General features: G+C 52.9%; 2 protein-coding genes across 6 annotated transcripts in view; one reads left to right on the top strand and one right to left on the bottom strand.

Moving 5' to 3' along the window:
• The window catches only part of RAB43 (RAB43, member RAS oncogene family), a 36,110-nt gene extending 27,716 nt beyond the window's left edge, over positions 1 to 8,394 (top strand). For 4 of the 5 annotated variants that reach the window (XM_072784918.1, XM_072784921.1, XM_072784922.1 and 1 more), the window contains 2 exons: positions 1,327 to 1,510; positions 4,405 to 8,394. In XM_072784918.1, the coding sequence (XP_072641019.1) occupies positions 1,327 to 1,510; positions 4,405 to 4,655 (435 nt within the window). In that variant the 3' untranslated portion in view covers positions 4,656 to 8,394. The remainder of the gene's footprint in view (positions 1 to 1,326; positions 1,511 to 4,404) is intronic. The other variant, XM_072784919.1, reaches the window with a different exon arrangement.
• Positions 8,395 to 20,751: 12,357 nt separating this feature from the next.
• On the bottom strand, positions 20,752 to 22,455 carry GP9 (glycoprotein IX platelet). The gene is made up of 2 exons (XM_072784933.1): positions 22,323 to 22,455; positions 20,752 to 21,372 (listed from the first exon to the last, which is right to left on the bottom strand). Exon 2 carries the CDS (start codon positions 21,359 to 21,361, stop codon positions 20,828 to 20,830), a length of 534 nt encoding a protein of 177 aa, XP_072641034.1. The 5' UTR covers positions 21,362 to 21,372; positions 22,323 to 22,455; the 3' UTR covers positions 20,752 to 20,827.
• Positions 22,456 to 25,088: the final 2,633 nt, after the last annotated feature.

Genomic DNA, 25,088 nt, shown 5'->3' on the forward strand with positions numbered 1-25,088 from the left:
GTTCATGCCTTTTTCTTCACCCTCTGTGTGAACTAGAAGACCCCCAGCTTCCTTGGAGCCTTTTGTAGTTGGGGAGTAAACAGGAGGTCTCAAGACTAGAGGCTTCTGCTTGGCATGTTGTAGAAGAGGGGGTCACCTCCACAGCCCTGCCCTCAGGAACTGTCTAAGGCCTCTGGGGTTCTTCCCTGTGCCAGGCAGACTAGTGAACTAGATAGAGGCACCCAACGTGCTTGTGCCATTGAAGGAGGATGGATGGGCCTACAGCTTACTGGAGATCAGAGGCTTGTGTTCATCTTCAGGGAGCCCCAAGAACCTGTGATCTGTGGAGCAGAGAAGACAAACACTGAGCCCCCAAGAGCCCTGGCATCTGCCCACTCTGATGCCCTCCCATAGTCCATCTCTCCCCAGCCCAGAGCTGGTGATGTCCTGCCAGAGTGAGCAGCCTCCCAGCCTGGGTACAGTGAAAGTCCAGGTCTGCCCTGGCTGCAGCCTCCCGCCCTGTCTGGCATCTGTTATGCCAGACTGCTGCTTCTACAGAAACCAGGCAGGCTCCTGCTACACACAGGCACCTCTCCTCCATGGCCATTGCCCAGGAGGGCTTGGTAGTGGGCGCTGATGGGTGTTTGTTAAGTGAAGACATGGGCAAAGGAAGACCTCAAGTTCCTTGCATTTGGCCAGGCTGGGCCAGCTGGTGGTAAAGGCCTTACAGGAGGACCCTACACGTTGCCTCCCCCAGGACCTCACTACCATAGCCCAGGCCCCCTCACCACCAGGCTGTGAGCATGCTCCCACGCGTCACTGAGGTGGAAGCAGGGAATCTGAATGCTGGAGAAACCTTCCACACGGCTGGGGATAGTGGTGCAATTACAGGCCCAGAGAGGGGAAGGTATAGGACATGCACACACAGCCAGCTGTGAACCTGAAGCTGTGAGCTGCTAGAGCCCTTCTGGTTCATTGTTCCTATCAGTGAGCCTGCTGTGTAGGGGAGAGGGCATACAGAGGACTCTGGGCCAAATGGACCCCCTGCTGTGGTGCGGAATGTCCCCTTACCACCTTTTCCTGGGGATCTAGAGAGCAGAGGTGAGTGCTCCCCACCTTCCTTGGCATCCTCCCAGCCCCCTCAAAGTTGGGCCACTGAGTTGTTTGCTGCGGGCCTAGAAGTCCTCTCTCTACCTTCCAGCCTCTCTTGCATGATTCCTGCCAAAGTGTGAGCTGGTGGCCTGCCCAGTGGAACCAGCACTTTGGGGACGGGTCTTGGGATTACACGCCCTATCCCCTGCACATGGTCACACGGCCAGGTTCACAGGAGGCCCCCTATTTCTTTAGCTGCAGATCTGGGACACAGCTGGCCAGGAGCGATTCCGCACCATCACCCAGAGCTACTACCGCAGTGCCAACGGGGCCATCCTCGCTTACGACATCACCAAGAGGAGCTCCTTTCTGTCTGTGCCTCACTGGATTGAGGATGTGAGGAAGTACGCGGGCTCTAACATCGTGCAGCTGCTGATTGGTGAGCTGGGGGGAACGGGGCAGGTCTAGCAGTGTTCCTCAGGGCATGGATCTGCCTCTCTGTCTTAGTCTCTTCCTCCTTTTTATTTATTTTTTATTTTTTTAAGGTTTTATTTATTTATTTGAGAGACCAAGTGAGAGAGACCACGGGCAGGGTAAGAGGTAGAGGGAGAAACAGACCCCACGGAGCAGGGAGCCTGATGTGGACCTCTATCCTTGGACTCCAGGATCACGACCTGAGCTGAAGGCAGAGGCTTAAATGACAGAGCCACTCAGGCACCCCTCTTTCTCCTTTTTAAACAAAGGGCAAGTGGAGTACAGAGAGAGGCTGAACTTGGCCAGGCAGGAATGAAACAAGAACTGGAACTGCGATCTTCCAAATTCTGATCCTGCCAATCACTTACACAGTTATATTCAAAACTGGAATTAGAGGGAGGAAGAAAGGGGTTACCATGTAACCCCACAGAGGGTAACACTGGTTAAACTTTCACTTGGGTCGTTGCATTTAGTTCCCATAACCTGGCCACTCACTCCTTGTTTGTAAGGGGTAGGAGCTGAGGCTCAGAAAAGTGAAGTCTTTTATCCCAGTCCACACAGCCTGTGAGCATATAAATACGAAACTTTGAGCTCTGCCAGTTGTCATTCAGTGACGTCCCCTCATACTACACTGCAGAGCAGGGTTGTCAACCATCTGTGTGCTTCCATGTCACTCTGAAGTTTGTGAAAACACAGATGCCAGGCACCACATCTGGAATGGGCCTGTGAATGTGCATTTCTCACAGGTTCCCAGGTGGTGCCGAGGACACCTGTTTGTGACCCAGGGACCCCACTTTGAGAACCACTGTTGCTCTTACCTGCTCTTTGCTTTTCCTCATAAATCAATTCCTCAGACCTGGGCTCAAGAAGCTTTGGACCATTTGTGTGGTCCTGAGGTTCTTACTCCAACAGTCAGGCTGATTCTTTTTTTTCTTTTTTTTTTTTTTTAAGATTTTATTTATTTATTCATGAGAGAGAGAGAGAGAGGAGAGGCAGAGACACAGGCGGAGGGAGAAGCAGGCTCCATACAGGGAGCCTGACGTGGGACTCAATCTCGGGTCTCCAGGATCACGCCCTTGGCCAAAGGCAGGCGCTTAACCGCTGAGCCACCCAGGGATCCCAGTCAGGCTGATTCTTTCAAGTTTCATATTTATATGCTCACAGGCTGTGTGGAGTGGGATATGCAAGCATTTGGCAGAGCTGGACTTCACAGGCAAGAGTGGAGACTTAAAAGAATTCTTCTAGAAATGGGGTCAAGGAGCCGTTGACCAGATTTTTTAGAACATAATGAAACCTCTGACGCCTTGTAGAAGCCAGAGATGTGCCCTCGGGTTGGCTGGTACGCTTTGCTCTGACAAGCCGAAAGCAAAATAATCGAAAACCACGATCTTAGAGCAAATAAGAGAATTCCAGAGGAAAGTAGGAGAGAATAAATAATAAGCCTAAAAAAAATTGTAGCGAAGGACAAAACTCACAATGCTAGGTTTCTTTCTTTTTTTTTTTTTTTTTAAGGATTTTATTTATTTATTCATAGAGACACACAGAGAGAGAGAGAGGCAGAGATACAGGCAGAGGGAGAAGCAGGCTCCACGCAGAGAGCCTGACGTGGGACTCGATCCTGGGTCTCCAGGATCACGCCCTGGGCTGCAGGCGGCACTAAACCCCTGCGCCACCGGGGCTGCCCAGCAATGCTAGGTTTCTTCCTTTTCCTTTTCCTTTTCCTTTTCCTTTTCCTTTTCCTTTTCCTTTTCCTTTTCCTTTTCTTTCCTTTTCCTTTTCCTTTTCCTTTCCTTTTTTCTTTCCTTCTTTTTTTTTTTTTTTTTTTTAAGATTTTATTTATTTATTCGTGAGAGACAGAGAGAGAGGCAGAGGGAGAAGCAGGCTCGATTCCTGGACCCCGGGATCATGACCTGAGCTGAAGGCAGCCAGGTGTCCCACAATGCTAGGTTTCTTTGTTAACACCGCCACATAGGGAGTGCCTGCCAAGTGCCAGTTGTGTTTTCAGGCTCGTTTTACCATTTGATTCCTCCTGGGCTGAGGTGGTAGCAGAGATGAGGAAACTGAGATTCAAGGATGCTGTGTGACCCACTTATCTGTGGGTCACACAGCAAGTGAAAGGGAGCCGAAGTTTCTCACAGCTCTGAAGTACTGTGTTCTTTAACCAAACTTTAGGGCTCCTGCTTGTCAGGAAGAGGCAATAAAATACTCGAGCCTCTGGCAAAAGTAAAAGAAAAAAAAATGAACAAGGGACTTCAAATGTTAGAAATAAGAGCTTTAACATTAAAAAGTCGGGATCCCTGGGTGGCGCAGTGGTTTAGCGCCTGCCTTTGGCCCAGGGCGCGATCCTGGAGACCCGGGACCGAATCCCACGTCAGGCTCCCGGTGCATGGAGCCTGCTTCTCCCTCTGCCTGTGTCTCTGCCTCTCTCTCTCTCTCTCTGTGACTATCATAAATAAATAAAAATTAAAAAAAAATTAAAAAAAAAAAAAAAACATTAAAAAGTCTTAGAAAAAAGAGGGGGAGGGACACATGGGTGGCCCAGTGGTTGAGCGTCTGTCTTCAGCTCAGGGCGTGATCCTGGGGTCCTGGGATCAAGTCTCACATCAGGCTCCCTGCATGGAGCCTGCTTCTCCCTCTACCTATGTCTCTGCCTCTCTCTGTGTCTCTCATGAATAAATAAATAAAATTTTTAAAAAAGAGAGAGAGAGAGATGACCGAGCAAAGTGGTATTGGTTGGCAGCTGGTAGGGCACGATGTTCGGCCTGGCATCTCTGGGTCTCTGGGTGCGGCCCACCCGGTGGGTCAGGGCCTGCTGGCACCCATGGGCCTCACCCCGCCGCACTGGGCCTTTCCCCACAGGGAACAAGTCGGACCTCGGCCAGCTCCGCGAGGTCCCGCTGGCCGAGGCGCAGAGCCTGGCAGAGCACTACGACATCCTGTGTGCCATTGAGACGTCGGCCAAGGACTCGAGCAACGTGGAGGAAGCCTTCGTGAGGGTGGCCACGGAGCTGGTTGTCAGACACGGTGGCCCGCTGCTCAGTGAGAAGGGCACTGACCACATCCAGCTGGACAGCAAGGACGTCGGGGAGAGCTGGGGCTGCGGCTGCTGACCGGGGTGCCGGGCAGGCAGGCAGGGGCCTCCCCACCTCCCCGCCCCCCGCCCCCCGCCCCCAGCCTGCCAGGCCCACCCCTCCAGGGCTGGCCCTCCATGGCGCCAGCGATTCTAGTGCAGCTGGTTAAAGTCCTGGAATTATCCATTCCGTGGCCTGGGTACTTGATGGGAAAGCTACCCTCGAGGAAGGAAGAAGTGGGGTGCCTTCTGGGTGTTGGGGGTGGGGCCCCTCCTGCCGGCCAGTGACGGTCCCCTCCGAGTTCTTCACAGTCCAGGACTGGCCCAGGCCCATGGGTATAGACCACGGTGGGAGAGGGCCAGGATGTGCCTCCCCTGCGGCATGTGTACTGATTCCGACCACTTCACACCTTGAGTCTTGCTGTAGCTGTGGCGGCAGCAGGTTGCTGCCTCCCAGGGATGTGGCTGGTGCCGGTTCTCCCGGGTCACTTGGGGCCTCTGGTCGGAGCCTCGGAGGGAGAGAGCGAGCGAGCAGCCCAACAGATTCAGTTCCTGAGCACAGCCCCAGGGAAGCCCTAACTCCTTCCCGGCGAGGAACCTTCTTCCTTTCTTCACTGCCAGCTCTAAGCTCGCAGATAGCTTGGGGCTTGGCTTGCTGCCTTAGCAAGCAAGACCTCTCAAGTTTTCTGGTTTTCCATGTAGCTTCTTGTTTTCATCGGCACAAGTATGGGGTCATGGCCCACTGACTGTCTGCTGGCCTGGGGCACAAAGTTTTGCCACTCAGGTTGCAAAACCAGCTGATTCTTCAGCACGGACTCTCAGAACTTGTAGGTTTGGGGGAATGAGATAGGAATGTGGACATTTAAGGGAAAAGTAAAAGCTTGTATCCCTGAGGCTCAGGTCTAAGAGGGAACCTCAGGGCACCTAGTCTGACCTGTGCAGAAGCCCTTCCTGCCACGTCCAGAGTGACAGCTCCCCCACTGCCTCCAGTCTAGCTTATAGTTTCCCAAGCCAAGAAGGCAAGGCCCTGGCAGTCCTGGGTCTGGCCACTTCATCCTTGCGGCCCCACCCACCCTTAACGGTTTCAACATGTGTTGGATGCTGAGGTTAGAAGGCAGATGAGGGCTGGCATCACTGGGGCTCTTGGAAGCACACTGTCCTCTGGGGGTAGCTCAGAGGATCCCAGGGATGGAGCAGGTGATTTTTCCATACTGCCCCAGCCCTCCGCGTGGGGTCCCAGGAAATACACTGCTGTCAGAGCCGTGGGCAACGTCACAGCATGGAGCTCGAGCCCCAGGCCCGGCCCCAACCCCAGAGGTGGGCCACGGGCCTCCAGCTGACTTCCCTGGCCTTCCACTCATGCCCTTTGTTCTGCGTCACTGCCTCTCCCAGGCAGGCCTGACCACAGAGCCAGCAGCCAGACCCACGGCAGTCTGGTGAAGCAGGGTCAGGCATGGAAGGCTTCCCTGGCCGGGACCCAGACAGGCAGGGCTGGTGACTCCCTTTCAGGCAGGGAGGCAGCCATGGGATGGCTGAGCCTGGTTCTGGAGAGGAAGGTTGTTGGCCTGGTTGGACCAGGAGCTACTGAGTGGGTGTCTTTGCTGAGGGGAACCAGTTCATTGGTGTCCGGGATGGGGTGGGAGCAGGGAATGAGAAGGCCGCTGGGCTTCCTCCCTCAATGGCCTTGCCAGTGGGGTAGGGTGAGCAGGGCCTGGGACCCAGCTGCTGGCAGGCCTCTCCCCTGCAGTTCCTGGGCTCTACCTTCAAAGTAGAAAGTTCCTGTGAAGGAGGCACATTCAGGCCAAAGGCAAAGGTCCTCCAGCCCCATGACCTCTGCCAGGGGACTGATGTTTGGGCAGAGCTGGGCATTCAAGCTGGGCCCAAGCTGGAAGAGAAACTTCGCAAAGCCTGACCTTGTAGAGACCTGCTGCTTTGGGGGTGGGTGGTGGTGGGGATGTAGAGAGTTTTAGAGCACAGGCCTGGGCCTACCCCTCCTCCCACCCCAAGATTGACCTGCCGCCTCAGTTGCCAGTGAGCACAGGTATGGACCCTCCCCGTTGTTCCCTGCTGTCCCCCTCTGCCTCCACCTGGGATAGCTTGGGGAAAGTGGGAGATCCTTGCGTTCCATCTCCTGCACAGGGATGCCCTGGGCTGCCATGAGGATCCAGGCACAGCAGCAGGTAGCTGGCTCATGATGGGGACTCTAGCCATCCCCCTCCTCCTCCAGACCCAGGGGTTAAAGGCCGGAAACCCTGCAGAGGCTTGGCTGAGAAAGGGGAAAGATCACTGGCCCAGCCAGGACCGGGAAGGTTTCCTCCCACCGGTGGCCTCACGGCTCACCCAGCAACCACGAAAACACTTCCCTTTCCTGCCTGTCATAGTCCCACAGTGTCCAAAACGCTGGGCCGTGTGGTCTCCTGCCACCCTAATCTCCAGGGAGTTAGCCTAGAAATCCAGGGGTTGTCTTAGGCTCCTCACTCTCTCTCTGCATCCTACCACAGCGCTGAGATCCCACCTCCACGCCGGTCCCCATGCCTCTGCTCTGGACAGGCCCCAGCCTCCCCTGGACACCTTGTGGACCTCCTTGGCCCCTGGGCTTCTAGCCTGCGCAGCACAAACCACCCTCCTGCTGCAGTCAGAGTGGCACTTGTAAAAGGTCACTGCTGATGCTGTCCCCTCCCCTTCCAGCGTGCCTGGGGCCCTTGGGATACAGGCCATGCTCCACCCAGATGCCCAAGGCCTCCACAGCTCTGCCTTGGCCTCCCTTAGGACCACCCTCTGCCCAGGCCACTCCCTCCCCCTGCCCAGCCTCTCTTCATGTCGTTTAGGATCCCACAGATGACCCACCTAGACACCTCTGAGAATTGGCCCCACCCCAAGCTAGTCCCTTGGTCATAGAACCTTCTGGCATGAATGAGTTCTTTATCTCCTTCTTCCTGAGCAGGAGCCATTTCCCACAGGCTCAGACAGAGACCATTTCCCCACACAAATGCTGGTGCTTAGGGCCCGATGCTGGTGTGCTGACCGTGTGCCGGCTGGACTGCCTGTGGGGGGCCCGTCCCAGTCTCCTGGGCCTCGGTGTTCTGTCACTTGGGTAAGAGAAAACGGGGAAGTGTTGAGACAACATGATCCACCTCTGTTTCCTTCTGCTGCAGCCCAGGGCTTCTGGGGCCAGAGAGCTTAATCTCTTCCTCTGTTTATAAATTGCCCAAAAGCAGGAACAGGTGGGGTCCAGAGCCAGGGTGTGGGAGAGGAGGCAGGGGACAGAGGGCCAGGAAGTGTCCTGGCAGCCACCAGGCCCCAAGGAGAGTACCGTCTGAGGCCTGGGTGGGGCCCCTGTGACGTGGGCTGCAGAAAAGGAGGCTGGTGTTTTATACTTCGGAGGAGGAGTGGGGCAGGCAAGGGATGCGGGTCGGGATTCCCAAGCCAGAGAGGTGGGTCCCTGTCCTCCGGAAGAGGCTGCAAGGACATCAGGCCCCAGCAGGCATGGAGCTGGAGGGAGCTCCTAATTCATATTGAATTCGATTACTCTTTCCCAGGAGGGCTGCGGGGTGGGGCCTCCGGCCCTGTGCGCCCTGCCAGCCCTGACTGTTGGGCTGTGGGGAAGGCCTCAGCGAGCCCAGTGATGCCGTTTGCATTTGGGGATTTTTCACATTATCTATTTATGATACCGAAATCTTTATAGCAAATCTATTTTTTAAAACATGGAAAAGTTGCCTTTATGGAAACAGAGCCAGAGTGTACACATTCCTAAACCATTAAACTGATTTCTGCAAAGAGCCAATGGTGCCCAAGACTGGTTCTCTCACCTTTGAACCCAGAGCCAGCCCAGGTGGCCACATCTCCACAGATGCTTCCACCTGCCCAGCTGGCTTCCCCAACTAGTCTCCAGGCCTGGAGTGGGTGGGGGGGTCTATGCACTGCCCACCACCCTTCTTAAGACATCTCTGCCCCAGACCAATGTGGAATCCTTCTACAGAGAAGCAGTCAGTGCCTAATGAGCAGGAAGGAGCTTGGGTTTGGTCCTCACTGTCAGGGATATCTGTGTGACCTTGGGCAAGTTACTGCACTTCTCTGGGCCTCTCGGGTTCCTTCAGTTGGGTTTGCAAGTTTGGGGGGCAGATTGAGGAGCATGGTTCAGTGCAGCAGGCCTGCTACCTCTCACACATCTACAACCCCGTGAGAAGGTGTTACTATTCCTGTTCTTTACAGATGAGCCAGCAGGCTCAGGGTTTGGGGGTTCCTTGCCCAAATTAGAGGTTTTATTCCAAGTCAGGAGATCCCCATGAAAGCCAGGCTGGTCTTGCGCACTGCTGTATTCCAAGGGCAAAGAATGGTTTCAGGCATGTAGTAGGTGCTCAAAGAATTGCCAACCGCCTAATTGGGACCCCTGGCACCACGACAGCCGTGAATCCATAGCCCACCCATATAATCTGTGGTCTGTTACTAGTCCTTCTCAGAAAGGGGCCGTGTTGACATGGAGCCAGATGAGAATTGCATAGTATGGCTGCACACCGTGGCCAGGTCAGACTGTGCTTGGTCGGCCACGCCCTGCTCTGAGACCAACTGACATCAGGGAGGTCAGACCAGCCTCCGTTCAAATCCCAGGTCGGCTGTGACTGGTTGTGTGACCTTGGGCAAGTCATTTTCCCACCCAGCCTCGGTGTCCTCAGATGGGGGACCCTGATTCCTGTCCTGCCTGCAGCCCGGCAAGCATCCTAAGATCCCAGCTGGGAGGGCTTTGTAAACAGGGGCTCCTGTTTCTGGCTCTGTCCAGAGGTCAGAAGCCTGGTAATTCCACTGAGTGAGTGATGAAGGCCGGGAGCCTGGACATCCCAGAGGGGCCATGCTCCAGGCACTTCCAATCGCCTTTTCCAGGGAGAAGAAATGCCTGTGGTTTGAATCTCCTGCTGTCCTAGAATACAGGGCAGCCCCCAGCCTGCATGTGCCCCTTGGGAGACAAAGCCCTAACCCGGAGGTCCGAGCTGGGCCACCACATGCCCTCCCCCCGGAGGCTGTGAGGAGGGCCCTGCCCTCTCTCACCTCTGTCCATGCCAGGGAACTGCCAGACCCCGGGACAAGGCCCTGGGCTTATTTAAAGCACGGAAACTGAGGCCAGGGGCTCTAAGAGCTGAGCCTGGCCCTGCCCCTCCTGTGGGGGCATCCAAAGCTCCAAGCCCGACTCCCCTACTCCCCGCACACTTTCCCCCAGGGGCTCAGCTGAGGAGGGATGTCACCAGCCCTTCCTTCAGGGAAGCCGGGATGCACGGTGCCCCCACCCCAGTCCCATCTCCTCCTCAGCCCAGGCACCCTTCCCTCACAGCTGCCCCCCACCCCAGCAGCCTCTGCCCGGCCTGCTCCCACCTCCTGCCTCCACGCCCAGCTCCACACACCTTCCTCGAGCAGGTCACCCCCTGGCCTGGACCTGCAGGCCCCTGCTGCCCGCAGACTCCCCTCAGGGCCCGTCAGGGCCGTTCACAGCCGGCCACACTCTGCCCTGACACTCGCCAACCCCAGCCCACAGGGCTCTACCCTTTCCTGGCCCCGCTGCTCCCGATGGGCTGACCCCCAGACCCACCTGAATTGCCCACCTTGCTGCGGCTGCCCCCAGCAGGGCCTTCTGCGTACCAACAGTCCCAGCTGGGGCCCTGGGCCCAGAGGACAACCACCTGCCCCTGACACCGACTCCCAGGCACCCCCAGGAGCCCTCTAGGATGGGGGCCCTGCCCCCAGAGCCTGCCGTCGGGTCCCCCATGGGAAAGACAAGATTCGCCCCGATGGCGGGCTGGCTCCCACTGCTGCTTCCTGGGCATCTGCGCCGTGCTCACCCCGGGCCACCTCGTGCTCTCCCCGGGCCACCTCGGGGGCTGTAGCAAGGCCAGCTCTGCCCGCCCACCTTGGCTGTGAGATGGAGGGAGCTGGGACGGGTCTCCCCCCTCCCACGCCGGGGCTGTGTGCTTTGGGCCTCTGTCCCCACCTTGCATCCTGGGGCTGCCAGCACCTGCCTGCGGAACACGCTACAGACGTGGAGGTTCCCAGTTAGAGCTACTCACTCATCAGCACAGCGTCACTTACCTATGAGGGAGCTGGAGGGTCCGAGTGTAGGGCTGAGGGGACAGCAGGAGGCATGGAGCTGACAAAGGAGGCCGGGAGAGAGGGTGCTCAGGCCGGTGAGTGGGGCCAGGATGCCTGCCCTCTGCTCAGGGGGCAGTCCAGGGAGAGCAGGTGGCGGCATCCAGGAGCTGCTGGAAATGTAGGATCCCAGCGCCCACCCCAGAGCTCCTGATTCAGAATCTGGATTGTTGTAAGGTCCCCAGAGGATTTGTGAGCCTGCTGCCGTTTGAAGAACGCTGGTGCCCCACAGCCTGCCCACCCCACCCAGGTGATCCCTGGGCAGGACTTTATGGCTCGAAAATGTTTAGGTTCTTCCAAAAAAAAAAAAAAGGAGGCCTGCAGGTTCTTGCCCATTTACCCCTGAAAGGTGTTTTCCATCCTCCGCCGAGGCACTGACTTGTTATGTGGACGTGAAGGGCGGAGGGCTGGTGGCTGGCTCCTTGGCAGGGTCACCTGGGATCACCCGGGCCACCCCAACACCCGACATTCTTCCATCAGACTCCAACCCCATCTGGCAACATTTGAGCTTGTGTCTGACAGAGGTTCTTGACCTTTTTTGGATCTCTGACCGCCATAAGCTGTAGACCCTTTAGTCAGGAAAGATCTATATTCACATCCACACCCAAATGTGGCGCGTTGTTGGGGGTGAGTAGACAGTTAGGTGAAGGTTGCCCACTTCCCATGTCTGGAATCTTCAAACTTCTATGGAAATGCTGTTTACAGCTCTTGAGATGGTAGAGTCTGAAACATATAGTTTTCTGTGTGAATTCACGAGAGTGAATGGCCCAGATGCCCATCCAGTGAACAGCAGAGGTTAGTTTTGAGCCCTGGATGTCGGGCTCCAGGGTTGTGCCTCAATCCTCTGAAATCCTGGGAGGGACCCTTGGATTTCGTGGGGTGGGACTGTGGCTGCACTAGACAGCCCAAACTCAGGTTTACATTCAACAAAAGGGACCCGATTCTAAGTGGACATTCCTGAAAATAACAAACTTTATGGCGATCTATCTCAAGGAACGAATCTTAAAAACAATAAAACCTCTATGCACAGGAATATTCATGGCAGCCTTATTTCTGTACAAGGGGAAACCAGGAGGCAGCCATCCCTTGCTGCAGAGTAGTTTAGACTGTGTGTCTGAGCACTGGAGGTGTAGGACTATCTCTCAGTGAAGGGCTGGGGAACGTGGGTCTTCCTTCCGCCCTCCTACACTTTCTGGTCTTCTATGGTCAACATCTACTACATTTGTCATAGAAAGACACAGTATGCTCCAGAAGGGTCATGAAAGCAATGTAACATTCAAAAATATGACGCTGCATTCATTGAAGGATTCAGAATACCCAAGTAAAGAAGTGTTACGATCGACGTAAATAATAAGGCGAAATAATAACACGAAAATGTTAACAGTGATTGTGTTAAAATGGAGCTATAGAGAACTTCCTATTTCTTTTCTCTCTTTTACAAATCTTTGAAAATGGAACTATGCTGCTTTTTGATATATATAATATATAGCATATTTTATATATAGCCTATTGAAATATATTACATAAGAGTGTGTAACTATGGATTTCTGTCTCAGCTGTAGACATGCACATGTACATATAGATACACGCTCATGTGGGAAATAAGTAATAAATCTGATAAAGAGTTTTTGGAAACTAGTTTTTATCACTCATAACCTTGCTCAATAGTTTCAGGGAGAATTTTGGCATAGTGAATTGATAATCAGTCAGGGATTTTCTTACTCATTTGGTGGAGGCTTTTTTGTTGTTTTTTTTTACTTAAAAATCACATATTTGATACATGATTTTTGCTTTAATTCTGAGAATTTCCAACTGCCTACAAAGGCAGAGAGTGCAACCAGGCCCTGTGTACCCACTGCACAGCTTCAACAACCCTTATCATCTTCCCACACTGGCTGCATCTATTCACCCCCTCCTCCTTTTCAGCTGGAGAATTTTAATGCAAATCACAGACAAGAGGAGGCATTTCACCCAAATTGGTCACTATGAATCTAAAAGCGAACAAGCAAGTGGAACCATAACAAAAGTAAGCCCCACCTAACAAAAGTAATCATAATTCCTCGAAGTCATCCTAGATCTAGTCTTTATTCAAATTCACCAATTGCCCCCTCCAAAAGTCTTTTAATTTTGTTTTTGGTTGTTGTTGATGGTTATCAGATTTGGGTGTGTATCTCTTTTTAAGTCTCTTTTAATCTAGAATATTATTCCCTTCTTTTATTTTTTTTCTTGCCACTTACTTGATTAAATGGGGTCATTTGCCTATAGCGTTCCCTCTCGAATTTTGGGTTTGGCTGATTACACCCCTATGGTGTTCTTTAGCATGTTTTTCTCTCCCCCATACTTCCTGGAAACTGGTGGTTTGATTGAACTCTTGGCAAGAATAGGGGTGGTGCAATTTGTACCTTTTGCTCATGCCAGGAAGCACATAATGGCAGGATGTCCCACTTTTAATGCTGAGGATTGACCAAGGGGCTCAAGTGGTGCTCACCTCAGGCCTTCTTGTAAGGTTCTTCATCAGCCTTTCACCTAATGCTTTTACCATCTGTTAACCATCACTGCCTGAATTGGCTGGGGGTCACAAAAATGGAGCCATCTAACTCCTTCTGCTCAACCTTCACATTAAAATTATCCCTGTATACACTAGCTGGAATTATTTGAGCTGACAAAAATATAATGGCTTGAATGAATTAAAACATATCAAATATGTGTGTGTGTGCTTCTATGAAGGAACATATTCAGTGGGTTAATCCATTGAAGCCATCAGTCTTTTTTTTTTTTTTTTTAATTTTATAGAGGAGTACAAATAGGGGGGTCAGCAGAGGGAGAGGGAGAGGTAGGCTTCTTGCTGAGCAGGGAGCCCGACGTGGGGCTCCATCCCAGGACCCTGAGATCACGACCTGAGCTAAAGGCAGATGCTCAACTGACTGAGCCACCAGGAGATCCTGCCATCATTCTTTTTAATGCTCAAATTATTCTATCTTTGGACAGTGAGACTCCTTTCCAGCAGGCTCCTGAGTTCTCTGCCATGACCCACTGGTCTTGAGTGTTTCTTTGCTTTCTGGCATATAGTATGCATTTTCTGCCCCAGACCTAGAGTCATTCATTACTCCAAGGAGCCACTGGGTGTTTTGCTGTTTCTAAAACAAGTTTTTAAGTATCCTCTTGTTCTTTGTTTGGCGTTCCTTTTTCCTGTTGTTTGTTTTGAACATGCTGGGGCTTTTCTCAGCCTGGTCATCTCTGACTCTGCCCCTGTATTGAAAGCTTCTGGGGAGACTGCCTGGATGTGTGGGTCCTGTGATGGGTTGGCTTCTCCCTATGGGGTGATCAGGGCCACACTGGCCTTTCCACTAGAGAGGGGTCCTCAAATGTCTGGGCCTGGAGGTCTTTTCTCCCAGGTTTTTCTACTTTTGCAGTAAAGATCTTCTGTCTCCTGTCTCCTCCCACCCAGGGTGGGTGGTGATAGCAGAACCTCACTGCCCTGCTTGCTGTCACTGCCCTGCTTGCTGTCCCAGGCCTGAAGTCTCTCTTTGCAGTGTCTCTGAAAGTGGATCTCCTCTCTCCTGCAGCGCTCGGGCAAAATGGAGATCATCTAAAGGTGGAAGTTGGGCAGGGTGCCTGTGGGTTCTGATTTTCAGCCAGGGCTTGATTCCCAGCCCCTAGCCTCTCCCATGATCTGATCTGATTTTATTAAAACCCGAGCAACCTAGAAATGAAAGCAAATTCCTATTTGCATGTTCATGTTTTAAAAAAGAAAGTGGTTGGTGCTACGAATTTGTCTTACTTTTTAATATCCTGTTTTTCTACAACATCATTTAATATAAGGATAAATTCTATTTTAAAGGTTCTGTGTATTTTTCTAGATGTGAGCTATTTAAATTGCTTTTTTGTACCAAAGCTTGTAAACTAGGTATAAGAGGAATATTTTTAGGATCTATATGATTACTTCAATATGCACTTGCTGCTTTAAAGAGTATTGTGTCATCAGTGTTGTTGGGCTCATTTGTGCAATTGTTATGTTTGAATTTTATTATTTTAAATGAAAATCATGTAAAGTGTTATCATCTTGCAGACTTTAAAAAAATTCTTTTGTTTCATTTCTGAATAAAAGTCATATCACAGTTGCAAAAAGGAAGCGTGGAGCCTCCTGGGGGTTCTGTGGGGTGAAGGAGCTACCCCTCCTTGGGCTTCCTCTTCCTCTGGGTAGGTGCTTCTCTTACCTGACCAGGCAGCTGGCTCCTCTGCCCACTATCCATCTTACAGAAGCTTGTGCGCATCACTTTCTGACTGTTGTCTCCCCCATTAACCTGGTCCTTACGGATTTATGCCTTTTTTACAATCATCCAGTAATTTTGGTGGGACTTGGGGCAAGGAGAGGAGACCGTCCCACGTGGTCAGTATGCTCAGTGTAAGCAGAGTCTGGGAAGGTTCTGTACGCTTCACCAACATCTCTCCAAGCTGCTGTTCTGACTTTATCTGGCTTTCTGCTTAAATCTCTCATGAGGATTGATAAGGAGGTCCAGATGATGCCAGTGTCATCTCTTATTTGTTGAATCCTCTAGCAACGATTTTGATTGGGATGAAATTGAATTTATAGAATAATCTGAGAGGACTGAACCTTGCTGTTCATGAATAGGTACCTCTTTCCATTACTCAGACCTTCTGTCTTCAGTGACACTTTCTCGTGCTTGTTTTTTTCAACTGAATTTTAATACCCCACTTACAGTCTAGATCAGTGTTTCAAAAATGGGCTTTTAAAAAGTCTTGAAGCTCATTAATAGCCTACAAAGGCAGAGATGGAAAAAGAGGGAAGGTGGCAGGTTAGGTTCCTGTCCCACCAGATCGAGCCACTTCTTTTTATTTTATTTTTTAAAGATTTTATTTATTTATTCATAAGAGACACACACACACACACACACACACACACACAGAGAGAGAGAGAGAGAGAGAGAGAGAGAGAGAGAGAGGCAGAGTGATACAGGCTCCACACAGGGAGCCCAGTGTGGGACTTGATCCCGGGACTCTAGGATCACGCCTTGAGCTGGAAGGCAGATGCTTAACCTCTGAGCCATCCAGGCATCCCAAGCCACTTCATTTTATATACCAGTAGTGTCTAGGGATTCATTGGAGAAAAGGTCTTACCACTAAAAAGATTTGAAAGCCATCACTCTAGACTTTTTAAAAAATTGTGATAAAACACACCTAACATAAAATTTACCATCTTAAGCATTTTTAAATGTACAGTTCAGTAGTGTTAAGTATGTTCACGTGGTTGTGCAACTATCACCACCATCCACCTCCAGAACTTATTCATCTTAGTTCTTGCAAACCTAAAACTCTATACTTGTCAAACAAGTCCCCATTCCCCACCCCACCCCCCGAGTCTCCACTCAAGGGTTTTTGATTTTTTAAAAGATTTATTTATTTGAGAGAGAGAGAGAAAAATAGAGAGAGAGCACAGGCAAGAGTGGGAGGGGCAGAAGGAGAGGGAGAGAGAATCTCAATCAAGCTCCGCACTGAGCATGGAACCCTACACGGGGCTGGATCTCATGACCCTGAGATCACAACCTGAGCTGAAACCAAGAGACCAATGCTTAAGCAACTGTACCACCCAGGCACCCCACCATTCTAGACTTTTTAAAGGCAAAATGAATGGGTGTCTTCAGTTACAGAATAAAATTACTCACGTTCGTTGAAAGATAGTACAAAATATACTTACTTAAAAAACTCTATAAGGTAATTCATACTTTCTGGACTCAAAGTAAGGACTAGTTCAGGTTGAGATTCAGGTGCATGCAGTTCTTTTAGAATTGAAAGCATCAAGTGCATGTACTCATACTTTTGCTTTTACTCATAGGTCTGTCCCCCCAAGGCATTTGATAAAGAATCCAGGAGGTTGGCTTAACCTCGGAGTCTTACTTGTCTTTTCATGATGTCTTTGTAAACCTCACATTTGTTTTCTACTTAGTAGGGATACACAGACCTAAAAGAAAGGAATAGGATTTTATCTACGTTCCTGTAATAGTCTGAACAAAAACAGGATCACTGGGGCTGTCAGGGGCTCCATCTGGTTCCTTCTCTGTTGTTGCCCTGACAACTCTGAAGTATTTTAATTTTTTAAATTAAGAAAGTATACAGTTTAGCTTCCCTCTCTGGATTTCACCCACTTTATTAGAGATCTATTTCAAAAAACAAAACTTTCCCAAGATTTTGAGACATTTCACAAAGCCTGAATAAGTCATCATTGCTTATTAAATGAAGGATTTAATATGAGGATTCCAGCCCCAAAGCTGTTTAGAAAGCTGACAATCAGAGGCCGGGGCTGTCGAGTCAGGTGCTGTTGCTCGAAGATTCCCCAGGCCACCGATTCACTGCTCCCCTGCTGGGGCAGAGCTGGGCAAGGACAAGTCTTCCACCTTCTGCTCTCTGCCATGTCAGTCACGCACAGAGGACGGGCTCAGGAGGTGGGGGTTCGCTTTCAAGAGATGGCATGCATTCTTGGCTTGACAGGAACTGGCTCTCATCTGGTGTGACGCGTCATCCCCAGGGGCTAGTGAGGGTGAGGGTCCTGGCTGGGAGACCGTGTGCACACATGCACTCATAGGAGTTGTGGGTGGGTAAGCGTGCATGCAACACCACATGAGACAGAACTTGTGTTAGTGGCTCAGGGCCAAGACCCAGCGTGTGCCCCCCGAGAGGGCCACCCTTTAACAAATTCCCTCTCTGCGGCGTGTCCGCCTTCTGATCAAGTGCCATTAGCTTCACATAGTCCTGTGGGCCCAACGCGGCCAGATGCCACCTGCCGCTGAGCCGGGCACACGGGAAGATCAGGGTTCCAGGCCTGCCTTGCGATTAGGGCGGCGGGCTCCTGGGTGCAGGCGGTGATTGCTTGGGAAGCCTCCCTCCCACCATTCCCAGGCCTGGCCGCCAGCATCCGCACTTGCCTCTTCCCTCCCTCTGCTCACCTGCTGGCCAGAGCAGCGCAGAGGCCCCGCAGAGGCCCTGAGAGGGAGCCTGGAGCCAGCCAGAGGCCTCCTGCTGGGCAGCCATGGGCCCTTCGCCCAGGGGCAGCGGCCTGCAGGACAGGGCTTGTCACCGCAGCTGCTAAAGTCACCTCAGCAAATTCTCCAAGTGCTTTTAAAATGCTTTTTAAAATGCTTTAAAAAAAAAAATAGTGCTTTTAAAGTGATTTTAAAAATGCCCATGAAGGAGCACCTGGGTGGCTCAGGGTTGAGGATTGGCCTTCCGCTAGGGGTGTGATTCCAGGGGCCTGGGATCGAGTCCCATATCGGGCTCCCTGCAGGGAGCCTGCTTCTCCCTCTGCCTGTGCTCTGCCTCTCTCTGTCTCTTATGAATAAATAAATAAAATGTTTTTAAAAAATGCTCATGAAGGAAGTGGTCGTGAGGATGATGCCGTGGTGACTGGGATAGATTGATGGCAATGACAGATGATGGCACTTTGCTTATAATAGGGCTCAGGCCCATGGCTGTTTGGTGCTAGTGGTGACAGGGGTGGTAGGGGGCTGGTGAGGGGGGCAGTGTCGCCTCCCGGGGCTGACATCTGTGGCTGTGGTGGAGAGGATGAGTGGCGGTGAGTGTGAAGCCGGTGAGCAGGCCCATGTGGGCACCAATGGTGGAGGTGCTGGGGGTGGTGTTAATAGCCATTATGGGTTGTGGGGACCTAAGGTCCTGCAGGGGACAGTGGTGGCCAGTGGGGGATGGTCAGTCGTGGTGGTGGGATCTGCGGTTGCTGCTTTGGTGGCTGTGGAGCCGGTGGGGACTCTGCACATGGCTCTCCGGTGGCCACCTGGCTGGCCCAGGACAAAGACCATGGGGACAAAGGAGGTGGCAAATTAAGTTTCCCAGTACACCTGGTTCCCTGGGGATTCTCGCGCGAATCTGCCATCCACCTTGGGAGATCCCTGCTTGGCCACTGGCAGTCCCTCGGGGGCATCATCCTCTGCATTGGCGATGCTGAGCTGCTCAGCCTCCCGGCAGGTTCTCATGCAACTAGCTGCTCGGCCAGCAGAATCAAGGCTAATGGTCGCTTTTGTGCCAGACCTGTGGCTGCATGTGTTGGCCTCCAGAAGGAGCAGGAACAGAATTCAGGAGCACCCCACATGGAGACTGGAGGGCTGAAGGCCCTCAGTTTCAGGAAGCTTCCAAGAGGACACTTTTCAGGTGTGAAAGGGACCTGTTTAGGATCATGCCTATGAAGTGACTGTCAGGGGTCCTGGGCCGGTGTCCTCCATCACATGTGGGGGAGTAGTGCCTTCCTCACAGGGTACAGAAGAAGGACCCCCGGCAGGTGCTTCCTGCAGGGCCGCACACGTACTAAGTGGCCCGTGAGGAGACGCCAGCTTTTCCTGTTCTCCTGAGGCAGCCCTGTTCAGCTGATCTGACTGCAGAAATCACAGACTCAGCCTGTGCAGTCTATCCAGCCACTTACTATGTTTTGTCTGTGCTGTTGATATATACGTAACATTTTTTGGATTTAATTATCAGCACTTAAGGCAGAGGTTTCACACAAAAATGTAGATTTCCAACCCCTCTGGAAGAATGGGAAGACTTGGTGCCTGGGTCAGCACCTCCACAGGGCAGCGTTAGGTGGGACATGGGCTCTCTGGTTTGTCACAGGCTCCACCTCTCCCTACAGCCCACCCTCTCCCCTGAGTTTGGGCCTCCTGCTCCAGCCTCACCTCTGTGGCTCACTGTCCTCCAGTGGTGCTCTGTGCCCACCTGGCCTTCCTGTGGCACCCTCTGAGCCACAGGCCCACCACATGACCTCCTTTGAGGGAGGGGTCTTGGTGTCATTATATCTGGATTTGGGTTGGCCAGTATCAGACCTGGAAATAGTCTCTCACGTGATGGAGAAAAGTTTATTAGTTTAATTGCTGGTACCAGAAATTCCCCAAGGGAGAGAAGTGTCTTGTTTGAAGAATTTTGATGATCATTGCTGGGGGTAGAAGTGGGATTCCAGGACACCTGGGTGGCTCAGCGGTTTAGCGTCTGCTTTCAGCTCACGGTGTGATCCTAGGGTCCTGGGAACGAATCTCACATCGGGCTCCCTACAGGGAGCCTCTCATGAATAAATAAGCAAAATCTTAAAAAAGAAAAAAAAAAAAGAAGTGGGACTCCAGAGTTAGCAGGTGTCCTGATGTTGGCACCTGGAGTTGTTTCCATGAGAAAGGGAAGAATTTGTTATTTGGTTTCTAAAGAGGACGGGTAGAGAGGAGGAAAAAGAGAGAGAGCTTATAAGAGAAGGGGAGAAAGGATGGGGCCAGGTGAACAGGTGTCTTCATGGCCAGGACAGAGTGGCCAAAGGCCATTTTGGAGACTGTGATGTGCCTTTCAAGGTATGTCTGCCAGGGAGATGGAAACGGCTCTTCCCCTACCCACCTGGGGTCTTCCGTGCCTCCTGCTCTGCTCACTGCTGTGTCGGGAGAGCAAGCTTTCTGTGGAATTTCTAGGGAGTAAATGTTATTTTTTTTAAAAGATTTTATTTATTTATTCATGAGACACACACAGAGAGAGAGAGAAAGAGAGAGAGAGAGAGAGAGAGAGGCAGAGACACAGGCAGAGGGAGAAGCAGGCTCCATGGAGGGAACCTGATGTGGGACTCGATTCCGGGACCCCAGGATCACGCCCTGGACCAAAGGTGGCGCTAAACCACTGAGCCACCAGGGCTGCCCCTATAGGGATTAAAGGTTGATATGAAATCCACCTGGGCCCTCCGGAGTGGCCGATGCAAGAAGCAGGTGCCAGGGCAGAGGAGAGCGTGGGTGCTGGAGTCCTGGGACCTGTCAGGCTACTGAGCAAGGGCTCCGGATGTCCATGGATCATGGGGTTGGGGTGGCTGGTGTGGAAGAGGTGGTACAGCCCATTTTACTAGGAATCTGGGGGACAGAGAAGCCCCAGTTGGTATCTGGTTATAACAAAATGGACCCAGGTTTCCAGAGCCAGACATGGGTGCTGAGAGGAAAAAAAAACACATTCTGAGCTTGGAGTAAATGGTTGAGCAGCCAGTTTATTTGGAGCTGCTGGTGGCTCAGCTGCCTGGGCCTGGCGGGGTCTGGGAGGGGCTCAGCCGAGCATCTCCGTGGTGGTGCACAGCAGGCCAGCCAGGAGAGCCAGGCCCAGCGTGGCCACACCAGCCAGAGCCACATCCCACCAGACCCCCGGGTAGGTCCAGGGTGCCTGTAGCTGCCAGCCGCAGCTGCCCAGCTCGTAGCCCGTCAGCCAGCCCAGCGGCCGGGTGGTGGCCAGCGCGGGGCTGGCACAGCGGACCTGCAGCAAGGCCTCGGGCGTGTGGTCCTCCAGCCAGAGACGCAGGTAGGTGAGGCTGCAGTCACAGTGCCAGGGGTTGTGCATCACGTCGAGGATCTGCAGCCCAGGCAGGTGGTCGAAGGCACCAGGGGGCACGGAGCGGAGGCTGTTATTGGCCAGCAGGAGGTGGCGGGTGTGGACCGGCAGGGCGGGCAGGGCCTTGAGTCCCCGCCCCCTGCAGTCCACCCACAGCCCCATGGTCTCCAGGGTCTGGCAGGTGCACTCTGCGGGGCAGTCGTTGGTGGCCTCCGTGGCAGCCCAGAGCAGCAGCAGGGCCCCCCAGGCAGGCATTGGCGGGCTGGCTGTGGAGACAGTGGCCGTGATGTAAGGGATGCTTAGTGGCCGGCACCCCTGCCATTGGCCTTTGGGACCGACCTGGGGCAAAGGACAGCTCACTTCCCTTCTCAGGCCTCAGCCTTCTGCTCTGTGAAACAGGGTGGCAAAGGCCGAAGGGAGTGATGGGCGCCCAACCCAGGCCTAGCTGAGCCTCCCTGGACAATCACAGGGACCAATGGTGAGCGGAGCTGTGACGGCGGAGAGGAACGTGGGTAAGAACGCTCTTGGAAGAGCCCCTGACAGAGACCCCAGCTCCTGCTCGGGGAGAGGGGTGCAGAGGCTTGCTAGATGCTTCCCAGTCCTGAGCCCTGGCCCACAGGCTGCCCCCCGCCCCCACGCCAGAGCCTGGGGACAGGCTGATGGAGTGGACTTCCCAGACTGCACCTCCTCCCATCGATTCCCAGGTGCTCGTCCGTGGCCTAGTGAACAACTAGGTGATACCCGATGTAGAAGACAGTAGGGTGAGGATGCTGATATGAGGGCCAGGAGGGAGCCACGCATCTAGGCTAACCCTCAGAGTTGGGCAAATCAAGGCCCGGAGATGGGGAGTGACTCCTGTGGGGTCCACCCAGGGGTCTGTGTCGGAGGATGGACTCTGACTCAGGCCTCGTGAGCTCCAAGCTCTTGCCTGGTTCACTGACTTTCTTATGACTGTTTCCCTTTCCTAAGTCAGGCTCGCCCCCCAGGGCCTGACCCATGGCAGGCTGTCCGTGAATATTAATTGAATCAGCCATGGAGCCAGTGTCTCTGAGCGAGTGCCCCCGCAACCCCACCTTCTGGAGGGGAAAGCTGAAGGAGAGACAGGGCAGGCCTCCATGGCTGCCCTCCGTCCCTGCCAGGCCTGACTCACCGTCCCACCTGCATAGGGTGTGCTGTGGGCGGGGGGTGGTGCTGGGCAACAGGGAGGGACACTTACTTGTGAGGCCTGCAGCCGGCACCCCTTTCTGTAGCCTGAATGGTCCTGGTTGGGGCTGAGGAGGCAGCTCTATGAGAGGCAGTCAACGGTGGCCGACGCTTGGGAGGAGGAAGGAAATGATGAAAATAGCCTGGCTTATCCCCCGCGTGCAGCCTTGGAGGGCTGTCTCCAGAGGCCACGGGCTCTGGGGCTCCCAGGGACTTGGGCCCCGAATGGCAGGTCAACCCCTATTTACAGAAGGAGGTCCCACAGTGCATCTCCTTGTACCACCAGTGCTTCCTTGGGCCTCAGGACAGGGTCTGTGGGAAAACCAAAGAAGCCCCTCACCAGGCCCAGGAGGTGGGGAAGGCTTCCAGAAAGAGGAGGCCTTGGAGTTGAGCGGCTCTGCTGATTGTTCCTCCAAATCTCAGATTTCCTCATCTGTAAAATGGGAGCAATAATCCCTGTCCTGTGTGCATACACAGGGTGTGGGTTGGGTAGCTCCCTTGGGCTGAGGACCCTATGAAGGGAGAACAATTTTTTTTTAATTTTTTAAAAAATATTTTATTTATTTATTCATGTGCAGACACAGAGAGAGATGGAAGCAGAAACACAGGCAGAGGGAGAAGCAGGCTCCATGCAGGGAGCCCGACACGGAACTCGATCCCAGGTCTCCAGGATCACGCCCTGGCTGAAGGTGGTGTCAAACTGCTGGGCCACTGGGGCTGCCCAACAATGTTGTTTTAAATTGTCTTTGGTTCTTCTGAACAGGTCAAGGAAAAAGGCACTTTTTTTTTCTTAAAGATTTTTTAAATCTATTTATTCATGAGAGACACACGGAGAGAGGCAGAGACACAGGCAGAGGGAGAAGCAGGCTCCCTGCCGGGAGCCCAATGCGGGACTCGATCCCGGGACTCCAGGATCACATCCTGAGCCAGAAACAGACGTTCAACCACTGAACCACCCAGGCAGCCCTGTGGGTGTTTTATTTTTTTAGCATCTCACACCTCAGAGCCCGCATAGAGGGCATGGCGTGGTTCCCGTTCATCTGTGTATTTGTCATCTGCTTCTCCCCCACAGCACAGCAGTCCCCTGAGGGCTGGAGCCATCTCTCTGGTCAAGCCACAGTGCCCAGGTCAGCGCCTGCACTTGCAGGCCCTCCCTTAGTGTTTGCTGGGTGGCTGCAGGAGGGAGCCAATGCTTTGACTCTGAGAGATTCCATCAGCAGGGAGGACCTCTGAAAGTGGACCCCTCATTGTGCAGATGCCAGCAAGCCTCTCAGAGGGGAAACCTGACTCCCTGAGAGGCTTGCCTGCCACTGGGGCCCGGGGCCCCCTCAACAGCCTTCTGCTCCTAGGACATCTGGGATTGGGTTTTGTTTTGTTTTAAGTGCCCAAAGATGTATACTGTGGTGTTGTTAGTGGTAGCAAAAAATTGGAGACAAAAGGAATAGGTACGGTTGCATGCACACCACAGGATGTTATGCAGACATTATGTTAAATGAAATAAAACTGCATGAATTGCGTTGGAGGACTTTCCATTGTGTTGTTGAGTAACAAGAGTGAAATGGGCAGAAGTGTAGAGTAATACCTCATTTTGGTAAAGTGAACTGTGATAAACTTCCCTTGCCCAGGGTGACCTGAGGATGTGGGCCTTCTTATTTCTTATCACGTGCCCCCCTCAAGCGAGCCTCTGCACCCTCCATGGCCAGGGGCCTGGGTCTCCCCTGCCAGCCCCAGAGGGTCCCTGGGCTCCTGTCCTCTGCTCAGTTTGGCTTTGCTCTCTGGGAAGGAGCTGGGCATTCACCTTCCTATGAAGCCCAGGTAGGCTAACAGGTGTGCCCCAAGGGGCCAGCCTCCCCAACCTTCTGATCCCTGATCCAGAGCAGGGTGGGGAGGGAAGGTGTCATCTGGTGCCCCAGAGTCATGCCCGCTGTGGAGATAGCTTGCCCCAGCTGGGGTCACCTGGCAGGTATGTGGTGAACACTGTCATAGGAACCTGGAGCCCAGACAGGAATGTCAACCTCCATGGACCGTCCCGGCTCCCATTGTGGACGCCTGGCCTTGGCCTATCTCCCTTTGCCTACACACCGTTACAGCAGGTGCGGAGGGAGTCCGGGTGAGCGGGGGTCCCGGCCCCCAGGCTGTGTTTCCTGATCTGACCTGACCCAGTTGGACACACACTCCTCCTCTGGGGCCTCTGAGATTTCCCTCTGATTTTTAGCCTGTCCAACATTAAAAAAACAAAACAAAACAAAAACAAACAAACAAAAACCCAGCACACATGAGAACTCATTTTTGTTATGGGAAAAATTGCCTGTTCAGATGAGTAGGAAGACAATAAAATTTTCCATCAGTTCCAACATCAAGCAAGACTTTTATTTTTTCTCCTGTGTGTATTTTTCTTTTTCTTACCCAAAATTGGTCACTGGGGCCCACGCTCTTCCGGAACCTCCTTTTTCTACCTGTGAATACACCCACATAGGCCACCAGTGTTCGCCATGGTTCAGTCGTATGGATGTGGCAGCTTTTATTTAAAGAACCTCTGGGCCTAAAGAGCATGCCTCGTTCTCCTTATCTTGGTCAGCCAGGCCTTTGTCGGGGTTGACGGAGGGAGAAGGACAGCTCTTTGGGCTTCCTGAGGTAGGAGCTTCTGCCTCCCAGGGCTGCCCAAGTTGGCTGGCCCGGTATCCTATGCTATGTTCCCTGTGGAGAAACTGAGGCATTCTCCACTCCTGCCCCTTCAGGCTCCTTACTAGGTCACCCTCTACTTCCTATATATGGAGGC

This window comes from Canis lupus, chromosome 19 (genome assembly GCF_048164855.1).
Source record: "Canis lupus baileyi chromosome 19, mCanLup2.hap1, whole genome shotgun sequence".
NCBI classification, from domain to species: domain Eukaryota; kingdom Metazoa; phylum Chordata; class Mammalia; order Carnivora; family Canidae; genus Canis; species Canis lupus.

Coding starts and splice junctions, on each gene's coding strand:
- GP9 (XM_072784933.1), bottom strand. CDS start 21,361: ATGCCTGCCTGGGGGGCCCTGCTGCTGCTCTGGGCTGCCACGGAGGCC.